At 40.7% G+C, this 16,464-nt stretch overlaps 2 protein-coding genes across 21 annotated transcripts in view; one reads left to right on the top strand and one right to left on the bottom strand.

The window, feature by feature from the left end:
- Positions 1–16,464, bottom strand: part of LOC132793199 (uncharacterized) — a 190,339-nt gene that overhangs the window by 146,354 nt on the left and 27,521 nt on the right. The window lies entirely within an intron of this gene.
- The window catches only part of LOC132793200 (PDZ and LIM domain protein Zasp), a 67,780-nt gene that overhangs the window by 31,630 nt on the left and 19,686 nt on the right, over positions 1–16,464 (top strand). For 19 of the 20 annotated variants that reach the window (XM_060802910.1, XM_060802909.1, XM_060802912.1 and 16 more), the window contains 4 exons: positions 13,518–13,669; positions 13,736–13,892; positions 14,812–14,948; positions 15,656–15,750. In XM_060802910.1, the coding sequence (XP_060658893.1) occupies positions 13,518–13,669; positions 13,736–13,892; positions 14,812–14,948; positions 15,656–15,750 (541 nt within the window). Of the gene's footprint in view, positions 1–13,517; positions 13,670–13,735; positions 13,893–14,811; positions 14,949–15,655; positions 15,751–16,217; positions 16,316–16,464 lie in introns of those variants that run through there. The other variant, XM_060802929.1, reaches the window with a different exon arrangement.

Below are 16,464 nucleotides of genomic sequence, written 5' to 3'. Positions count from 1 at the left end.
CTCGATGATGTGTTTGCAAAGTGCTTTAAAGCGCAACCTTTGCTTTAATAATCCGCAACCTCGATGCTGTCGTTAATAATACATATATAGTACAACAAAAAATGAGATAGAAAGAGAGAGAGAGAGAAGGAAAAAAGTGAAATTACCTTGCCATGTCATTTGCCATAAAAAAAGGACAGTCCACAGTGTAGCCTTGAGTGCGCACATCAAATTGAAAAATGTCAATGATAGAGAATGGAAAATCACAGAACAATGACAGGGACAGAAGAGACCGAAGAGAGGTAGTTACACACATACAGATTAAAGGGGAGCAGGGAGAGGGAGAGTGAAAAAAGGTGAAGTGGAAAGAAGTAGAAGCAATGCAAAGGTGCCGCCCACGGACTTGTCCGAGTTGCATTGACAATCGACAAATGAGGAAAGATAATGCACAACATTAATCTTGCTACCAGCAATTTGTCAGGGCAGCTTGCCATAGGACAAGCTACGTGAGCTGTCTCTGAATGTGTATGTGTGTGTTTGTGTGAGGGGCATGAAAAAACGAACAAGTTTTAGTTCGAGTTGCAGTTGAAAGATGCCAAATGCAGTTCAAATATTGTGGTTACCAAACGGAAACAGCAGCTGCTGTTTCTTACTGTCCTCTCTCTCTATCTCTTCCACTCACTCTCTCTCTCTCTCTTTCTCTGTGTTTGTGTGCATCCTAAACGTTGCTTTCATCAATTAATTTACAATTTGCCAGCCATCCACATTTTCACATTTCCACTGCCACCACAACTCGTTCATTCATTGATGGTCAGCGCGTGGGCTTGGCATACTTTTATTTTCCTCTCATTCTATCCCTCTCTTCATTTTGTTTTTTTTTTGCTCTATATTTCCTTCTGGTGCCCCAGTAATGGGTCTGTCCTTGCAAGTCCTGCAGCCTGCGGCCTGCCTCCTGCATCCTGTGGCCGTTGTAAATTGCATTGGTTGCCAACTTGTTGAAAGGTTGGACAAGAAAATAGCGCTGAGTGTGCGAGTGTGCAACTTAAATGCTTTTCACTGTTTTTCCCAGCCACCTACAAAACGAATTGCAATGGGAATGGTCAAGTGGCAGGCGGCAGGTGGCATGAGGCAAGTGGCAAGTGGGACGCGAAATCCTTCTCAATGGAGGAGTCAACGTTTAACGCTCACAATTTAGCTTTTAATTAGATCGGCAAATTTGTTTTCGAAACCATTTTGTACGCTCGTGCGGCACAACAACAACAATAACAACAGCAACAAGAAGAAGAACATCGGTAACCAGGACAACATTGCATACAAATTTCCCACAATTTCCGCACAATTTCCAAAGCAAACTTCGCATTTGGACTTGGATTTGGTTTTGGGATTGAGATAGAGATTGGGACTTTCAATCACATTGCAGACTGCAACTGCAGCAGCCTTAAGAGGCAGATTTGGTTTGTTCCGCTTGACCTTTGCCCTCGATGCAAAGCGAGTGCTGAGTGCTATGGTTTTTCATTTTAATTGTTTTCAGTTTCCCCATTATTTTTTTTTGTTCTTTTATTTTATCTCATCTCAATTCAACTGAACTTGTTTTTAGAATTTTTTATGTGTTGTTGTCGAGCTGATTTATTTATTTCAATTTGCCGTGTTTTTATTTATACCGAAAACCCAAAGCATCGCAATTGCGGTCGTCGTCGTCGTCGCTACTGTCCGCTCTCCACTCTCCACTCTCCACTCTCCACTCTGCACTCTCCACTCTACTCTTTCCACTCTCCGTCTTCAGCTGCCGCTGTCTGCGTGCCATGCTCTAGTTTTCTATTTTTGCTGTCCGCCGTAATGGCAACCTTAATCACGTAATGATTTTGAGTGAGTGAGCAGCGCGGGTGTCCGATTCTTGGCCAACAATGTTGATGCCATTGTTGCTCTTCTTCCTCTTGTTGCTTTTCTTGCTCTTCTTCTGGTTCTTTATGCTGAGTTTTGCAATTGGCACAAATCTCGTGCTCAACGCTAATGGCTAAATGTTGTGGCGCTAATTGAAATTGCATTTCTTCAACTTAAATATTTAATTGAGAGCTGCCGTTGCTTTGAAGTAAAACAGCGACCAGCAAATAGAAGAGTCTATAGCATACCCTATAAATTATTCCACAACAAATTGTTGAGTTTTCGTTGCTTAAGTTCTTCCTTTGAAATGTGTTTTACAGCTGAGTATCTGGCGGTTGACTCTTTCCAATGTTTCACTACTTTCATTTTATTCATAATTAGTTTAGTATTTTATAGTAATTAATTTTAGCTTAGGATAGGAAGCTAAGCATTGACAATGTTGAATTATTTCCTGAACATATTTAATGAACACAATTTACATTTTGGTACATTTTCATGGAAGCAAATCAAAAGCTGTTATTTCAGTATGCAGCCGAAAACATTAGTAAAGCAAAACAAATTTCATGGGGTTTTTGCTTGTTCCTCATCTCTATGTTCTATCTTACAAAAACAAGGTGCAAGCGAAAAGGAATATGTTTTTGTTTTTTTCTATCGCACTGCTATTTCAAAGTTTACAGCTGTACTCGCTCTTTATTCTACACCAAAGTTATGCTTTGCATTTAATTTCGATGGGAATTGGCCATTAGTTGTTCAATTTGTATAACAAATAAATATATGAACTATTTTTCGTAATTGGCTTTATGCTTTACAATATTTATTTCAACTTGCCAAATTAGCTTAACTAAAATAGAAACTAAATGTTCGATATTGACTATATATCTTGTAATTAGTTTTATGTGTTAACAACGCATATTTCTTGCAATATATGTGTAAAATCAATTTTGATGGCATTGAATACGAATCAGATCTAAGCTTAAAAGTTTTGCAGTTGGGAACGTCCAAAAATGTCCATACGCAAGTTTGTAATGAGTTTAATGTTCTATGTTACAATATTTAGTACAACTTGCTAAAATAGCCAAAAAAAATTACTTCATACACACTTGTTGCCAGCTGATGGCGAAAAAAGTGAGACTCTTCGGTTGCACTTGACTTGATTCGCATTAATAAACTTTAATTGAATCACAGCAAACACTCGACGACAAAGTCGCTTCTTTTGCAATGCAAGTTTCCCAATCAGTTGTTGCTTCGTCTTTCTGTTGCTTAGCAAAGCAAATTTTATTTTAGTCCTGCATTGTTGCCGATCAGTTTTGGCAGGCATATCGACGTCGACGTCGACATCGACATCGGCAACGTCAGCGGGTTCTTTGTCTTTCATGTGGAGTCTCTGGAGACAGAGAGATGCATCCTCGTTTCTCGTTTGACAATGGGACAATGTCTCTGTCGATGTCCCCAATGACAGGCAAAGTCCAAGTGAAAATGCCGCTTTCAATTTTTGCTTAGAATTCGCAACACGAATGCGTCGCCAAATCCTAATTGCATTTGTCTGATTGCAGCACTGGATAAGTGCAATGGGCATGGATCTGGAATCTGGTATAGGTACGAAGCTTGCTGATTCATTAAAGAGCTTGTAAAGGAGAATTATTGGGGAAGAGGAGGAGAAGGAGGCGGAGGAAGGCGAAGCTATTGGCTTATGACAGCGAACATGTAAATGCCATTTACAGTTTCTGTAGCTGCTGCTGTTGGTGTTGCTGTTGGTGTTCCTGTTTCGGGGTATTGTCTTGTCAGCGTTCGCATCAGCGGAGGAGGTTTTGCTCGTCTTTGCCTCAATTGAAATTCCATTTAATGTAATTTGAGAGCCATCATTCATGTCAGTCTGTCTGCCACCCTCAGATAAGAGCCGAATGGACAGATGGACAGACAGACAGACGGACAGACAGACAGTAAGACAATGGACATATAAACCGGCTTCGAGAGACGGAGAAGGAGACTCCGAGACTGCAGCTGAGATTGCGTTTACACGATTTCATGGCTGTCAGAATTTCGTTTACACGCTGCCCGTTGATTGATGGATCGCTTAATGGAGAAGATGGTGTCGGAGATGATGCTGGAGATGTAGCTGGTGGTTGTTGTTGGTGTGTATGTGTGTGTATGTAATATTTCTCGGTTTGCCAAAGCATAAAAATACGAGTACATATATACATATATCGACTAATGAAGCTGTTGCAACTCGTTGCTGCACTAAATTAAATCAAACTTCAAACGGAGCAAAAATACATTTCCCAATTTGGATGTGGATGTGGCATGCAACCGACATTTCCTGCTGCGTTGTGTTGCGTTCCGTTGCACTGCAATGCACTGTGCTGCATGTGTAGTTTATTTTAGCTCACGAGAACCTCGGGCTGACCCAATTCCTAGCCCACTGACATACTAAGTCTCCCGACAAACAAACAAAACATTCCGCCAGACATTAGTTGCAGCAAATGCTGCCGCTGCTGCTGCTGCTGTTGTGGCAAGTTGCAGATACTTTGTTGCTGGGATTCACATTTCGACACGTACAGAACACGAATGCGTCGAACGGATGGATTCATGTCTCTGTCTATCTTCATTTCCAGTCCTCTGGGCACGCAAATGTAAACAATGCGCCACATGTCTCTGGAAAAACTCTGTTGCGCAGGTAGCTAGACGATTTTCCGACACACGTGTGTCTGCGTGAGAGCGAGTGTGCAACGACAGTAATTGCTTTAGTTTAGGCCAACTTCTCGGCACACTCGCTGGCTAAGAGTAATTCCCACACCAACTGGCCAACTAATTACCTAATTCTGCGTATCAAGATAGTCCCCGCATGTGTTGCGATATCGGGGGAAATTCTGCATACGTGCTGTTTTCCAGCAATTAAATCATGTGAAAACCCCTTAGCTCACATTTGGCAGCGAGCACAGGTTCCATCTGTGTGAAATGTTGGGCTAGAAGTACAGTTGGAAATACCTAAAGACTTTAAGAGAACACCATTCACTTTTAATTCATTTTACATGCTGCACTTTCTGATCACCAATAAATATTATCAGTAAAGCTATGTATTATTTTGCTGAGCGGCAATTTATTGTTTACATTTATTTATTATTATGTTTAGTACTGGGTGGTATATTTTGAATGAAGTACATTATTATGCCAAAAATGGATATATGGTATATTTTAACATATTACTATATAAATATTCCAAATATAGCCTTTGGTATATTTTGGTATATACTGTATGACATATTTTCAATGTAGTATTATATCAATATACCAAATATAGCATTCGGTATACTTTAGTATGATGCAATCTATGGCATATTTTAAATGTAGTACAATATCAATATACCAAATATAGCATTCGGGCTATTTGAGTATTTTTGGTATATTTCTGAAATATGGTTTTACTGAAAGTGGATAGAGGGTATCTCACAGTCATGCATATTCGATTGTAGAGTACTTACTTATGCTGTATGAGTTGAATTACATATATAAAATTCAAGAGTTAGACAGAAGAGTTTTCGCTTTTAATTCTTCTCAATTTCTGACAAATATTAAATGATATATTGGTTTCATAAAAGTTATCTATTATTTTGCCGAGATTCAATTGAAGTCTGCTTTATTTTGTTTAGTATTTTTTAATTTTTAGGATTGATTTTATTGCTACAAAAACATTTTAGTCTTTTCCTGCATAAGTTGAACTTGTTTTGCGTGGAACTTACCTAAGGAAAGGTATTCGTTTTAGTTATTCTTATAATGAAAACAATTTCAGGCTGTCAATAAATTAATATTTTGCCAAGTACGAACTCTTGAATATTTATAGAATTTTTGGGATGGGTGAAATTTCTAAAAAAAATTCTTATTCTATTTTAAGATGAACCCTAAGCAAAATCTCTGACTTACACTTTTTGTAAATGCAAGCAATTCTTGTGTTTCTTCTTACCTCTTTTTACGGATTACTTGCTGGCAATCACTTTATAAATATAAATGGCTCGCACATCTCATTTCATCAGGCAGTTCTCTTGGGCTTGGAGTCTTTGCTGGGGTTAAAGCAATGTAATCTTCTGGCTTGGCTCATTAGAAAATAAAAATATATGAATAATAATTTATGCATGCTTTTGACACAATACACAAAGGGTAAATGGGGCACATGGGCTCTATGGTAAGCCGCAGTTGCCTTCGACGTCGCAAATTCTTGTTGTTGTAGTCGTAGACGGCATCAGCATCAGCATCGTCAACGTCAACGTGAATGTGAACGTCAACGGCAGCGAAGACGACACTAATTAAAAATTGTTGGCCAACCCTGAGCGCGACGAAATTGAAAAGGGTTGCGGGGCGAGAGTCGGGTCGAGACTCAGAGTGAGAATGAGAGTGAGAGAAATGTGTTGAGCACTAGCAGCCAAAATCCGTCTAATTCCCGCCCTCGCATCCCCATCAAAAAAACCGCTGCTCACCTTTTCAGCCAGCTTCGAACGACGAGCGACGACCGACGACCGTTCGACCTTTTTGAGCGACCGAAATCGACCTTGTCCGCGAGGGCAAAAACCATTCAAAAACACTGACAACCTGGGCCACCCATTGATGATGTTGTTAATGGAAAAAATCTCAACATCCTTTCAGAGAGAGAGAGAGAGAGAAATAGAGAGAGAGAGCAGGCAACATACATACACACACATTCAAACAATGGCGCGTAATTTGACGAAATTTACATTCCTTAATTAATCTTGTTTGCGTTGCGGCAGTTGCCTGTTGTTGACTCACTTCTCACTCTTTGCTCTGCCAACTGTTCTGTCTCTCACTCTAGTGAATTGTTTAGGTGTGTGTGTGCGAGTGTGTGTGTGCTTTGTCTGTATTTTTGCTGGCGCTTTGGCAATATTTACAAGCAGCCACTCCGCGGGGCAACTAACACCCCGCAGCATTCGAGGCAACAGCAGCAGCAACAGCAAACGCTAATGACTTTCAACGCGCCACACACAAGATGCTGAAACACTTTTGGAGGCAGCTGTTGAGCCTGGCTTGGCGGGAGGGGGGACAGAGAGGGGGCTGAGAGGGAGATGCACTGTGACGCTTGTCACTTTAGCGCGTCTTGTGTCTTATTAACCCATATCCTGCTGGTATCCTGTGTCGCAGCCTTTTACCTAATGAACCCTTCTGACACACACACCCTCATACACACACCTGAGGCGTTGCCTGAGTGCCTGCCACCTTCTCTTCTCTGGCTCAGATGCCAGCTCTTGTCATGTGCCAGAATGCGATTCCTTGACACGACCTCGACTCGGTTTAATCAACAAATTTAATGCGCCGCGACATGTGACATTTATTGAAACTTAACTTGCAAATGCCAAGCACGAGAGACAAACTAATCGACATTGCCATCGCCATTGCCTTCAACTAAATTAAGTGTCTCAGCAATGGCTTTAAAGTTTTTCCAGAGTACTGAGCGAACGAGGAAATATTCTTGAAAGTAATTACTCTTTGAAATGTTAATTTGTATAAACTCAACAATGAGAGCAAACTCTTTGTTTTAATGTCAAGAATGAAGTGAACTAATCTAGGCACACTGACAGAAATTTTGTGTATGAATAGTGTTTAAATTGTTGTCAATAATGAAATAAAGCAGTATATGTATGCAGATAGAAGTTGAAGTTAGATGTTGTTGAATGTTGGCTGAAATCATGCTTTATATATTGGTCAAACTTTGTGTTTTACTCTCTAAAATGAATTGAATTAATCTATGCCACTAAGTAAAAACATTTCATAGATAGTTATAAAGTTAATACATTATGATATGAATGCAGATACCACAATTTTGGGTGAAAGCTCTTTGTTTTAACCTTAAGAGTGAAATACATTACATAAATTGAAAGTATTAGTTATATTATATTTGGCTTATGAAAATGAAGATATACCTTTGGTATTCCTTGCATTGTTGTCCCATAATAACCAAAAATTGTAAGAGTATTTCTCCCAGTGTATTCGAAAAATGCATGCGATATCCGCAACTACTTTTCAAAAAATCTATCTGTCTGTCTGTCTGTCTGTCCGCTGTGTGGCAGCGATCAGTTTGCAGCCAACGCCTCGGGCAATTGTCATTTATCAGCATCTTGCAAATAGTTATTCATGAGTGCACTCGCATTCGTATTCACATATTCGCATATTCGCCAGCAATAGGTGTTGCCACTGCTGTCGGCTCGAAATATGAGTGTGCCACACATGCGCTGTTCCCCAGCTGATAATGCTGGGGAGATAAATGAGTTGCAGTTGCAGTTGCAGTTTGAGTTGCAGTTGCCGTTGAAGTTGCTTCTATTGCGCCCACGCAGTGGACATGGGATGACCACAGGCGGCATTCGCAATTGCATTTGCTATTCACATGACAGGCATTCATACACACACACACACACGCACGCACACACAAACAAAGTAGAGGAGGCGGAGTGTTCAAGTCCTGGACTTTCATTCATTAGCTGCGCAACAAATTTCCGGCTGGCATTGGCCACAATAATTTCATTGTGCAAAGTTTTTCCATTACTTGCTATGAATATGCAACATTTATATAAATTGCCACGTTTATTGCAGTGTGTTGTCTGTGTGTCTGTGTGTGTAACTGCGTCTGTCATTTAAGCCAAAAAAACAGAGCGAGAAAGAGAAATAAAAGCAACTCGCAACTTGCAGAGCGCTTTGTGCCACGTTGATTGCAATCATAATTTATAAATGTTGCCGACAGTTTGCGTGCTCCGAAATGTTTTCGTCCCTCTAACTGTTGTTGTTGTTGTTAGTCTTTGAATTGGACTTTGCCACTGCTCCTCTTGGTCGTCTGTCGTCTGCTCTCTTTTGGCCAATAAATAAATAATTTTTGTAACGCGGTCAGAAATTGGCTGGGGTTCGATTTGTGAACTGATAGAAGAGGGAAATTGCATCTGAATACTTTGAAAGAGTGTTCAAGTATTCAGCTCAGCATTCAGTCAGCAACTTACTTAAGCGCCACACTTGATTATTTAGCTAACTTGCAACAAGCAACATTGTATGTGAGTGTTTGAGTATTTACTTTGCTGCATTAACAGCTCGCTGAGTTTGATTGTTTTGGTTAGTCAGCGGAATTTTATAGACAGAGAGCAAGTAAAGAAAGAAGGATGAGATTGAGGAGGAGGAAGCAAGTGAAGGGTCTGGCAGCAAGTGCTTCTTCTGCTCTTCATCTGCAACAATTTTTCAGCTGCAGTTGCCCAGTTTTGCAGCAGTTTGGTTTGGTCAAGTGCTGCGGTCGCCATTTGTTGTGGCAGAAAACCGCAGCGGCTTTTGGGTGATTTAGAGTTGGCAACAACAGACAGCATAAGAATAAGAGAGAGAGCGAGATAGGGATGGCGATAGCGAAGCGCTGAAGAGCGCTGTTGGTGCATGGGGCGTATGAGTGATGGCCATGCATATTCATATACATTGAGATTCATTGTATTTGTTGTGCTGCATTTCCGCAGTATTTTCTACGAGTTCCCTTTTATTCGTGGCGCGGAAGAACTCTTGAGCGTTGTTCGTTCTACTTACCGAGCATTTCGCATTTGTTTGCCGACTATTCGGTATTTGCTTTCAGTTTTCTGTTTTCTGTTTTTTTATGGCAGCAACTAAAGCGGGTGAGCAGAGCAGAGCAGCAGCAACATCGACTAAAGAAAGATAAACAATGTGAGAGCGGATGAGTAAAATGTTGTTTGGCAAGTGGAGTTAGTGGTTCGCTCATGTTGTGTGTGTGCTGCCTTTAAACTGATTTATTTTCAATTAAACAACTTCATAACTTGGCCAACAACTTGCCAACAACTTGCTCGCCCTTGGCCATAGCTCTCTCTCTGCCTCTCTCTCTCTCTGTGTGTATCTATCTCTGTCTTTGTCTCTGGAGGATAGGCTTTCTGCCCTTTGTTTGGGCTACATTTACGCCACAAATTCAATTTATTTTAGATACACCTAATCCACAAAAGCAAACTTGATTTATCAACATAAATATTTTGCATACTACACACACGATGAATGTGTGTGTGCATGCAAGTCAGTGTGTTTGTGTGTGTGTGTGTGGTTTTCTGGCAGCAAAATGTGCGTGCATCTCTTTCTATTGAGTGCATAGTTTATGCCACTTGGCTTGGCTTTTGTTCTACCTTGTTGCAAGCAAAACAGCCGAAGAGTGTTAAAGGATATGTTCGAATTAGGCAAGTGTCTGATATGCTCAACAACAATGGGCGTGTCCTTTTGGCCATAGATTAAGTTAGCACAGCAGAGTGCATCCGATAGTTGCTGTTGTTATTTCAGTTGTTGTTATTGCTGTTAATGCTAACTGAAATTCAATTTGAATGCACTTGAATGCATTTGAGCCCAGTTCTTAGTTGACTTGATTACGAGCGTTTCGGTCAGCCCATTAAAATTAATTTGCTGTATGGATTTACGAGTGGAGATCGTCCTCCTTCCTCGTCTTGGTCGAGTGTCTGGCAAATAAGTGGAGCACTTCAAATGCCACAAAATGAAATTTCTGGCTGACATGTGACAGAAGAAATGCGTATATTTTTAAGGCAAACTTAAGTACGAATATTGCAGTAAATTTAAGCGAATATTTACATGTAATTCCAAGAATGTTAAATACGATGCGAAACTGCATTTAAAATTGTTTTTACAACATTCGCTGGACGAGTGTGCTTCATACTTATCAGCAGCTGTAGTTGGAGTTGGAGTTGGAGTTAGAGCTGGAGCTGGACTCGCAGCTGACAGCTTGGGGAGTCGCTGTTGGCCAGCATAAATCATCATTTGTCCCCAACGTTGTAATGTGCTTGGTGGCCACATTAATGTCCTGGTGCTGGTCTCCAGATGGAGCAGCTGCAAATGCGAAATGGGCGACTGCAGTGGGGCACAACTAAAAGTAATGCTCGACATGTTTTTGGGCCAAGTTTTATATGGTAATTCAGTTGTCCTACACATTCAGTTGTTGCAAGATTTCCAAAGCATTGCATTGCAAACAACAAACACACAAACTCGAATGTTCCATGCTTCACCGCGAACACATTCATAAGTCATTCAAAGCAAATGCCTTGTCAATTGGCGGCCAGCCACAAATGCTATAAAGCTGACAAATGTCTAACAAGCGCCCCACTGAATGGAATAGAGCACTATAGGCGCAGACAGAGACACAGACACAGGCACAGGCACAGATACAGACACAGATTGAGAGGCAGACACAGACACAGATAGAGTTCGACCAGACAAACGGGCAAACATTGGGGCCGAGCGTTGCGGGCGAATCATGTTGATCGCAGGTACTCATAAAACTGTCCAAATGTCAATATTCCAATGCCACATACTCCCCATTGGATTTATACACACACTCGTATACACACCCGACACACTTCTGTGACATACAATTTGCCAATAAATAGCAAAAAAAATGCAGAATGTTAAGAGTTTCACGTTCAAAATACCCTATCAAAATTCACAAATGTATATAACAGGCATAAGGAGGCTTCTAAAACCTAATATTTGTTATAAATTCTTGATTTTAAATTTTTGTGGTACTTTAATTTGGTATGTTTTGGGATTAATACCGCCCTGTGTTGATTTTATTTAAAATAGGTAGCGGGTAGCTTTTTGACTTTTTTAAATAATGTGAAATAGTTAAGCTCTGATTATTTTAGGCTCCTCGATTTTCTAAATCTAAAAGTCATATCTTATTGTTATAATAAGTTTATAAATTGTCTTTATTTAAAATATGTATGAACGAGCGAGAGAAAGAGAAATCTTAGAAAACTTCGGTTTCTTTGCCCTTTTCTTTCACAGTGGCGCTTAATATTCAATTGAACTTTCGCTAAAGTTTTTCATAGTGTTGGTTAACATAAGAAACAGATATAAACCTGTTACTTTACAGACGCTAAGAATGTTATTCCGCACTAAACATTCTAAACTTTGATTTGGTACTTTAAAAATGTTAAAATAATTTTTGGATGCCACAGTAGTAATTGTTTTGTTTGGTTGTAAGAAAATCGTATTAAAACATAATCTATTTATATATTTAAATCACAATTGCTCCTCCTTCTGCTTTATAGTAATTTTCCAGGGTATTGCGAAAACTTGTAAGAAATCAATAAGAGCAAAATGTGATATGAGGCCGCATACTTTCATGCTGTTCTGGCTGTAGAATTATTTGTCGCCTCGGCCCGACCAATTTCAATTTTCGACAGTCGACAAGCAGCTTGCAATAAATACAAGAACAAGAACAACATGTTACAAGAAAATGAACATGTCAACAGCAACAACGAATCCAACGAGAGCACGCGCGATTTTACTTGAACATTTTTGCGGCTGTCGTTTGGTCGCTTGGCTGATTTTGGTTCAGGTTCGAGTTTGAGTCTGGATCCTTTTAAAGGGGGAAGGGGGGAGTGCGATGGGGTTCGTTTGGGGTTCAGGTTTTTGGCTTTGGTTTTTTCGGGGCGCCACATTTTTAGCAACTTTGTAAATATTACAAAATTTAGGTGTCTCGCTTGGCGAGCACGCCAATGAAATATTTATGCAGGCCTCAATACGGACAGAATGTTGTGTGTTTGTGTGTGTGTGTGTGTGAGTTTGTTTTTGCAAAGCGTCGCCGTTTTGTGTAAATATAAACCGGCCGCAGTCGACAACTGGCAACTGGCAGGCGACAGACGGACAGACAGACAGACAGACAGAGGGTGATGAGGAGGCGATGAGATGGGAGGGCAGTCGACTGGCAGTCTGATAAACAGACAATTTGCCAAAGTGGATACGTGCAACGCGCGTATAATTTTGGTGGAAAGGACGCACACCTGAGCCCAAGGTATGAGTCACGCGGCATGTGGCAGTGGCATGTGGCACGCGGCACACGGCACACGAGCCTAGACAGGCAGCAGGCAAGTGCAACAGGAGCTGCTGCTTCGTGTTTGCGGTTTAACATTTGAGTAAAGGGAGATTTAAATTGTTTAGTTTGCCCAGAGTTTAAGGCAAACTTTGTAAGAAATTAAATTTAAGAAATTTAAAAGATTTCTTCAAATTTAAATTCACAATCCGATTACAGCTTGCAAGAGATGCAAGTTCCTTGTTCTCAAATGATTATTGGCAAAACATTTATTTATTTACTTTGTGTTTTATATCTGTCTAATCGCAAATTATGTTGGCTTAGCAGCATTCCCCTTTTTTCCCCTCCCTCTTCTCGTTGCACTGGTTTTTTTTTATGCACAACCGAATGCAGCGTCTGTTGGAACTTTTACGATTTTAATCGTCGAAAAATTTATGGCTTTTTGCGCGAACAATTCCCAGCAGACGAGGCTGCAAAATAAATAAATGAAAACGAAGCAAATAATCAAAATACACACCAAAAAACAACGCCTATAAACTAAACTTGGCCGTTAGCGGGTGAACAAAAAAAACGTGGTCGAAATGCGGCCACTGGATGCGGATGCGGATTGAGATTGGGTCTTCATAATTCTTGCAGACTGCACATAATAAATTCATTTACTTTGGCTTTGACTGTTCGGCTTTGTTAGCTTTGTTAGCAGTTTGGCCATTTTTCGGTGCAGCTGCAAATTGGCAACTTTAAGCTACTAAAAATAAGAAAATGCAGCCAGTTATTATTCAATTTGATTAACTTTGTTGTTTCTTCTCTGTTGCAGGTCAATGCGGGCAGTCTCTCCGAGCAGGCTGGCCTCCAGCCCGGCGATGCTGTCATCAAGATCAACGACGTGGATGTCTTCAATTTTCGTCACAAGGATGCCCAGGACGTTGTGGTGCGCTCTGGCAATAACTTTGTCATCACAGTGCAGCGGTAAGTTTAGCTCAATTGTCCAACAACAGCAGACTCCATTATCTCTCTCTGTCTTTTGTTACTTAGTGGCGGTTCCACCTGGCGTCCACATGTGACGCCCACTGGCAATGTGCCTCAGGCTAACTCACCCTATTTGCAGACAGTGACGAAAACTTCTCTGGCTCACCATCAACCGGAAAGCCAGCACATTGGCTGTGGCTACAACAACTCGGCGCGTCCATTTGTAAGTTCACTAATTTGAAATCACACACACACGCACGCAGGCACACACACGCACGCAGAGAGTTGGACTGGCAGAAAGTGTAGCATACATTTGCGGGCAGCTGCAATCATTTATAAAATTCATAAACTCTCGACTGGTTGACCAAAACTTAAAATGTTGAAAATTTGAGTGAACCTTTTACCAGCTAGCAGCATTAGTGACTCTTTCCCTCCCTCGACTTCCCTCACTGTGGCAACAACTGACGTGCTGATGACCAATGATGTTGATAGTTAGTCTCCTGGGAAAATAGCTGGAGCAGCTCTGGTGACACCATCTGCACTTAGATATGTGTAGGTGTGTGTATGTTTAGGTTTTATTGTTGTTGTCTGTTGCTATTCACATTCATTCATTTCATTCGTGCAGCGGAATGGGGCAGAAACTTGTCTGTTTTCTATGAGTTGACAACATTTGCATTTATACGATGTCTGTCCGTCTGTCTGTCCGTCTGTCCGCCCATCTGCCAGTCTCACTGTTTGTGCGTAGTTTTGAAAAGTGTCAGAATGAGTAATGAATATGAGTGCTAGGATTATTTGCTGGCAAGAATTAATGTGCAAAAGGGCTCACAACACAAATACCCAAAATACACTCCACACACACACACAAGCTCACATGTGTGTGCCATGCATAATAATATCAATGTCTCTTCTATGCCTGTGTGCGTGTGATATGAATACATTTGCGTACATTTTATTGTTATGAATTTGTATAATAATAATAATAATGATGCGACAAGGCAGACGAAACGAGCCCAAATTCAACTCGCACACAGCAGAAATTGATTTTGCCTGAATCTTCTTGGCCACATTTTGCTATTACTATTTTCATGTTTCCCGTTTATTTTCATATTTGTCACTGTTTACTCTCTACTCAACACCTACAGGCCAACGGCGGCGGCGATGGCGGCGTGAAGAGCATCGTCAATAAACAATACAACACCCCGGTTGGCATTTACAGCGACGAATCCATTGCGGAAACACTTTCCGCCCAAGCCGAGGTTCTGGCTGGCGGTGTGCTCGGGTAAGTAATCCTCCAATTTCTTGCTTAACGAATCCTAGATACTCTCATGGCTGATTTATCAAATGATCCGTTTGCAAAACACAACAACAGCGAAACATACATAAGTCAAGTGGCTCCTTGTTTACTGCGTCCTTGTGCCAGTTGCAAAACTCATTTTTAAAGTTGTAATGCTCCACAAAAGAATGTGGCAACAAATGTCTGCCGCAGTCGTGACAAGCGAATGCCACAGAAACTTTTACTTTAAAATGTGTATGTTTTGCTTCTGTGTCTGCTACGTTTCTTCTTTTATGCCTAGCAAAAACATGGCGCAACCTACAAAAAAAAAAAGAAAAGAAAGGGAAACGAAAGGACTGGCAGCCACCGCACGAACGACCGCAGGGCAGACTAAGCGTCTAAAGCTGAGTGCAATTCCGCCAAATGATAGCGCGGATCGAGCCTGTGTTCTCAGTGTTTTGCCAGTTGTTGAGTTTTTTAGCAAACGTACGCGTGGGACTTGCACTTAATTTCTTTAGGGGGATCTTGTTTTCCTCGCAACGTATGCGCAACAATGTTTGCCGCACTCATTTTTCACAGCATACTTTTGCGCGCCGTGCGCTTTGTGCGCTCGCGTCCTAAAAGTATGCAACGAAAAAGTGTGTTAACTACTAAATTGGACGCTGTCTCGACTTTATCTAATCCCTCTTCGCCCCTTTGCTTTGCCTTTGCAGTGTTAACTTCAAGAAGAACGAGAAGGAATACCAGGCCGACCGCTCGGAGGTGCTGAAGTTCTTGCGCGAGGAGGAGACTGGACAGTCGACACCAGGTAAAGCTGCCAACTATGAGCTGGCCCGCCTGCTCCTCATACTCAATGGGGGCGTAAATCCATTTGTCAGCGACAATTTGGCTGATTAGTTAGCGAACAGGTCAACACACATGGGTTCCTGGGCTAGGTGTAATATTACGCATACGCAGTGTGCGCTGTAGAGCAAGGCATAGTGCCAAAACAATGCTTGTTGAGCTCTTTTGCGTCTTTTGACCTCTGTCTTAAAAATAGACAACCTTATTACAGCAGCGACTTTTTTAAAACATAAGCTAGAGACCTTGAAACGAACAGTTTATTTCTCTTTTTTTATTACGAGTAGCATATGGGAAATATATATTGAGAACAAGCCCTTAACATCATGTTTTTATTATTTGTGCCTAATTTGTATTAATATTTATTTACATTTTTTTTGTATATTTTGTATTTTTGTTTTATTTTCGATTTATGATTTTCTGTTCAACGCTTAGACAAAAACAAAGACAAAGAAATGGACTTTCGTTTTCTCTACGTCAAAACAAAATTCTAAACACAAAAAACTTGCACATGTTTTCCAATCATTTGTTTATTATTTTCCATCATCGATAGATTAAGAAATATGTTTAGTTAGTTCAATTTCGAATTAAGGCTTTATAAATGAGTGTGTGTGTTTGCAAAACAAAATAGATTTGAATGAGACTGTTGAGTGTAATTGAAATGGATTTCATATTGAAAATT

This window comes from Drosophila nasuta, chromosome 3 (genome assembly GCF_023558535.2).
Source record: "Drosophila nasuta strain 15112-1781.00 chromosome 3, ASM2355853v1, whole genome shotgun sequence".
Lineage (NCBI taxonomy): Eukaryota > Metazoa > Arthropoda > Insecta > Diptera > Drosophilidae > Drosophila > Drosophila nasuta.
The sequence above is the reverse complement of the archived record's forward strand: the minus strand, read 5'-3'. Positions and strand labels throughout refer to the sequence as shown.